The sequence below is a fragment of the Vombatus ursinus genome, unplaced genomic scaffold (genome assembly GCF_900497805.2).
Source record: "Vombatus ursinus unplaced genomic scaffold, bare-nosed wombat genome assembly UNPS02000582.1, whole genome shotgun sequence".
Classification (NCBI taxonomy): domain Eukaryota; kingdom Metazoa; phylum Chordata; class Mammalia; order Diprotodontia; family Vombatidae; genus Vombatus; species Vombatus ursinus.
The window spans coordinates 13008504-13014199 of record NW_020940360.1 but is presented as its reverse complement, the minus strand read 5'-3'; the positions used below and the strand labels follow the sequence as shown (position 1 = coordinate 13014199).

The 5696-nt window shown below is 41.4% G+C and overlaps 1 protein-coding gene across 2 annotated transcripts; it reads left to right on the top strand.

Annotated features, from left to right (window-relative positions):
- Positions 1-1182: 1182 nt before the first annotated feature.
- On the top strand, positions 1183-4604 carry LYRM2 (LYR motif containing 2). 2 transcript variants are annotated; one of them, XM_027855605.1, is made up of 3 exons: positions 1183-1306; positions 3362-3502; positions 4250-4604. In XM_027855605.1, exons 1-3 carry the CDS (start codon positions 1262-1264, stop codon positions 4328-4330), a joined length of 267 nt encoding a protein of 88 aa, XP_027711406.1. In that variant the 5' UTR covers positions 1183-1261; the 3' UTR covers positions 4331-4604. The 2 variants fall into 2 exon arrangements, with proteins under 2 accessions (XP_027711406.1, XP_027711400.1); XM_027855599.1 differs by having other exon boundaries at positions 3362-3578.
- Positions 4605-5696: the final 1092 nt, after the last annotated feature.

Sequence of the window (5696 nt, the reverse complement as noted above, 5' to 3'; positions counted from 1 at the left end):
TCTTCCCCCTCCAGTCTGTGTTCAAAAGGTTGATCTTTTTTGCCAAGGCTAATTTCACTCCTGTCAAAAGCTCCCACTGAGGAAATCTCTCTATAAATGTAAACTGGCCTCTGTTTAGTTTTTAAATCCATACACAACCTGACCCTAAACTATCTTTCTAGAATGTACATCATGACCCTTCCTGTAATCTGTGATTGAGGCAAACTTGCTGTTCCCCAAACAGGACCCTCCTCTGTGCCTTTTGCAGGATGCATCCCACATACCTGTATGCACTCCTTTATAAGCGTCATATTTTTTTTAAATCTTCAAGCACCATTTTCTCGAAAACTTTCCAGATTCCCTGAACTGCTAGTTCACTTCCTTCCAAACAATCTTGTATTTAATTGTATTTATATAATTTATATATAATTTACATTTATGCTATATTTGTTTCTTGTCTTCTCCATTACAATATAAGCCAGTACAGGTTTGTTTCATTCTTTTGTACAAGAGCGAAGAGTAGTTTATTAATACTTGATTCTTTGCAACTTAGGGGCAGTTCTTAACCTTTGTATGTGTGTCCTAGACCTCTTTAGGTAGACGGCTGAAGCCTATGGACCACTTCTCAGAAAAAATATTGGTTTTAATTAATTAACTTATAAAAGGAAATGCTAAATTTCAATTAGGTTAGTGAAAATAAATTTGTAATTAAAAAAAATTATATTCAAGTTCAAGGACCCTTGAGTTGCGTGGGGTCACTAAAAGGTTCACACGGGGTCAGTCACGATGGTACTTGAGCCTGGCTTTTTGCCTTCCGCATACATCGAGGTCGATAGCTTGTGGCCCGGGGCCTTGAATGAGAGTCTTCTAAGTTAGAACACCCGCGGGGTTCCAGAACGAGGCTCGCCCCGCCCACTGTCTCTTTGCCCCATCTCTTCGTCGCGGCCTAGGACCCTACGCCAGTCCCTCCCTTTCCTCCCCCCTCCTCTCTCGGCCCTTCCCCTTCCCTCTCCCCGACCCCTCCAGTCTTTACCCTCTCTCCCGGTCCCTCTCCCTCTCGGCTCCTCGCTTCCCGCCTCGTTTCGCCTCCGCCCCCCTAGCCCACCAACTTCCTCCTCCCCCTCCCTCCTCCTCCTTTTCTCCCCCTCCCCCCGCCTGCTGTTCCTGCGTCCCTCGCGAGAGCCTAACCGGCGGCTAAACCGCGCTTCCGCTCCTGCGCACTATCGCCGAGGCACCGGGAAAAGGCGCTTGAGGCAGTTCAAGTCCGGCTCTCGGACTCGTCATGTCCTCTAATCTCCTGCCCCCTGTAGCGCTAACCCTCAAACAGGTACCCGCGGGGCCCCTGCGCCCCGACCCCAGCGCTGGCTGCTCGTGGTCCGCCCTCCCCTCGCTTCCCCTCTTTTTGTTTGTTCCTCTGTCCTGCGTGTGCCTCCGTCGGGCCAGTGCTCGGGGCTGGCGGCAGGGGGCGTATGTGCTCTTGTCTGTGCTCGTACCCGTGCTCGTGCTCGTGTCCGTGCTCGTGCTCTCCTCGGAGTCGTAGGACAGAGAACTGCTCACATTAAGCTCCTTAGCGTAGGTGGTGCCCCCTCCCACCCCCATTTTGCAGCTTAAAACTGAATGTTGGGAGGTTCATGGGAGGCAGTGTGGTGCCAGGGAACGAGCCCTGACTCTGGAATCAGAAGATCCTGGGTTCCATTCATCTCTAATGCATATTCCCTACGTGACAAGGGCAAGTCACTCGACCTCCTTGGGCCTCAGTTTCCTCTTCTGTTAAAATTTTTATAAAAGGGTAGGGGGAGAGGTTGTTCTGGATGCCCTCTGAGGTCCCTTCCAGCTCTGGTGCTGTACCAGGGGTTCCAAACCCCTCCCAAGGGACCCCTGGAAGTCCCCGAAACCCTTTCAGAGGATTCCTAGGTCAAAACTATTTTCATAATGACACTAAAACGTTATTTGCCTTTTTCACCTTTATTTTCTCATAAGTATATATGGAGTTTTCCAGAGATTATGTGAACTGTGAATTAAAGATTTGACTGCAGACACAAAGACTGAGTAAACATCTCCAATAGATATGACCCACAGAAACAAAAGCTCTGGGATACGCAGTCATTTTTAAGGGTGGGTCTTGAAATCAAAAAGGTTGAGAACTGATTTTAACTACGTTGGGGGGGCAGGTCACAGTTAATGTTAGGATGTCTCATTTTTAGGGGCTCTAGAGCTGCATTATTTAGATTGTGTAGGTAAACCCCCTTTCATTTTACAGATAAGACGGGAAGGGAACACGCATTTATTAAGCACCTACTGTGTGCCAGGCTGGTCTAGAAAGGATGAGTGATTTGCCGGAGATTATACATAGTGGAAGTAGTAAAGGCCAGTTTAGAACCTTGGCCCCTTTACAGTAATAAAAATAATAATAAAACAACATGGTAACATACAGTGCTTCCTATGTCCTAGATAATGGGCTGAGCACTTTACATTTATCTCATTTGACCATCACATCAGCCCTGGGAGGTAGGTGCTATTGTTACTTGCATTTTACAGATGAGGAAACTGAGGCAAATAGGTGAAGCAACATGGCCAGGGTCTCACAGGTAGAGGGTATCTGAGGCTAGATTTCAACTCAGGTCTTCCTGACTCCGGGCTCCTTCTCTATGCATTGTGCACCTCACTGCCTCTACAAAAAACTGATCTTTCAAAGATTATCATTAGTAAGGGACCTTCTAGAATCTAGATCATCTAGTCTCAAGTTTTACTGAGAAAGACGGTGAGACCTTCAGACTTGTATGACTTGTCCAACTTCATAGACAGAATCAAAAGAGCCAAGATAGGAATCCTGGGCTTTTATACTCCTTTAAAAAGTACATAAAATTAGAGTTGCCTTTATACAACTTGGCTTTTGCAGAATAGGTGTGTGGGAAGAGTGAGGAAGGGTTATTTGGTCCAAGAAAGTAGGTTGCAAGGTATGGAAGACTTGTGTAATAGGAATAAGCATACCTAGTTTTGACTTCACTTCTCAAGACACCAAAGGAAGCAGTGGTTTTGTGACTGAATCAGGAGATTTTGGCTTTAGGCCAAGAGTTGCCTGTAACAAGCTATATGACGTTAGTCAAGTCTCTTCACCTTTCTGGTCCTCAGTTTATATGAAAAAATGAAGGGGTTTGAGACATATTTTTAGATGTGGCCAGTGTGGGTAATTGGTCTTACTTGACAGTACATATATGTTACAGGAGTTTTATTTTTATCAGTAGCTGGTGGGGAGGTGGGAGAAAATAAATGTTTGATTAAAAAAAGAATGGTTTCAACTAGATGGTCTCTAAGGCCCTTTTCAGCTTTAACTATAACTTAGAAGTTCAGGTGTAATTGAAATTTCTCCTCTCTGAAACAGTTCATGAGAAGGCAACAAGTCCTCCTTTTATATAGAAAGATTTTACAAGCAATTCGCCAGGTACCAAACGAACAAGACCGCAAGTATCTAAAGAACTGGGCAAGGGAAGAATTCAAAAGAAATAAAAGTGCCACAGAAGAGGTAAGGATGCTCAAGAACTCGACCTGGTGGCAGCAGCCCCCCCTTTCACTACTGTTCAGCTTCTTTTCAATGATTGGTAAGCTTTAAATCAAAATTTTTAATTCATTTAGTGTGAATACTATCCACTTGAGTTAAGCCTTTCTCTATGAGGCTCTACATTTTTTGAGTGCCTTTTTTCTTTGAAGTACTTTTTTTTTAACTGTTAAAGCTTTGTTTCCTACTTCTTTGAAGGAATTACCTGCATTAGTGGTGTCAAACGCAAACAGAAATGGGGGCCCCTAATCTATACATAAAGAACCTAGCAGATTACATGTTGAATTAGTTTCAAAATGTAATATTTTTTAGATTTTATTGTATTTTTATTTACTTTGTTAAATATTTCCCAATTAAATTTTATCTGTTTCAGCCTGCACTTGAGAGGGTTGTGAGCTGTAATGGTCACATGTTTGACATTTCTGGCTTACATGATAGGAAATATGTTTCTATTTAAAATGAGTCCATTGATTTTTTTCAAATTAAAAATTTTCAGGCTATTTTTATTCAGCAGGTACCACCACTTTTAAAATGATTTTTACACAATCATGAATCAGAAAGTACGGGGGAAGAGAGAAGAGGAAGAAATGTCACACATTGTTTGATAAACCTATTCTTTCTTAGATTTTAGCCATCTGTAAATAATGGGGTGGTAGTTACTCTGCCTTATTTTTTTCAATGTGCCTCTTGACTCTATTTTAATTTCTTCTATAGGATATAATCCGAATGATGATTACGCAAGGAAATCTGCAGTTGAAAGAATTGGAGAAAACATTAAACTTAGCAAAAGCGTAACTTCATAACTTCCCCAAGGGGTGTTCAAAATCTATGTTAGAGTACTACAAGGTAAATGGAGTTTTAAACTCATTGCAAGGATTAGGAAGCTAAGGTGTTTGTAACAACCCTTGCCTAGTGATGATCCCCACTATAAAGTCAAAGAGCATGATACATTTGTGTGTAGCCTGACTTGGACCCTGACTTGTGTTAAGGAAGAACAAATAAAAGAGCACCTTGGGAGTTGCCTTAGTAGTGAAAAATAAATACTAACGACTTGTTTTATTATTTTGGATATGCTGTCAGTTTTCGTGAGAAATAACACTAACCAAAACATAACATATTGATAAAAAAAACATTAAAAATGTGTTTTCTTGCATGTTACAAATATGCTAGACTCTTACTTTTTTGGCGTCTCATTCTAACCTCTGTTGACAATGGTGCAGAAATTTCTATTTGCGTTCAAGAACAAAGCTGATTCACTTTATAAAAGTAGAGAAAATTTTGCAGGTAGGTGGCGCAGTAGATAAGAGTGCTGGGCCTGGAATCAGGAAGACTCATCTTCCTGAGTTCAAATCTGGCCTCAGACACTTATTAGCTGTGTGATCTTGGGCAAGTCACTTAACCAATCCTGTTGCCTCAGTTTCCTTATCTGTAAAATGAGATGGAGAAAGAAATGGCAAACTACTCTAGTATCTTTGCCAAGAAAACCCCAAATGGGATCATGAAGAGTCAGACAGGACTGAAAAGACTGAACAACAAAAAAATCTTAATGTCTTGTATTATAGTAATTTCAGTAGATACTCCTTAATGAAAGTCTGATAGTAGGATTGTCTACGGTATGGCGTTTTTAATCATTATGTTCCTCAGAAGGAAACACTTCTTCCTTATAATTAAGGTGGAAAAGAGTGCTCACATAAAATAAAGGGTGGTAGAGTTGGGAGATCTGCGTTTAAATCCCATCTCTGTTGCTTACAAGTCACTAAACCTAACTGGTCCTTGATCTCCTCATCTGCAAATGAGGGGAGTAGAACTAGATCAGTGGTGTCAAACTCAGACAGAAACTTCAAGCTACATACTGGCTTAGAAAACCACAAATAAACATTATGTTGTATTTTTATTAATTTTGTTAAACATTTACCAGTTACAGTTTAATTTTTAGCCCTAGTTTTATAGAGTTTGACAGTGTGAGCTAGATGACATTTAAGTTCCCCTCTTGCTCTAAATCTATAATCCTAAGTATCCTACCCTTCAACTTAAATAAAAATGTCTTTGTCTCAGATAATTCCTGCACTGTTTCCATACTTCAGCTAATGGGTCTAGTTTGAAGATGAGAAAAATACACTGAAAACTATTAGGCATGGAAGATTTCATAGCTTTTGGTGAG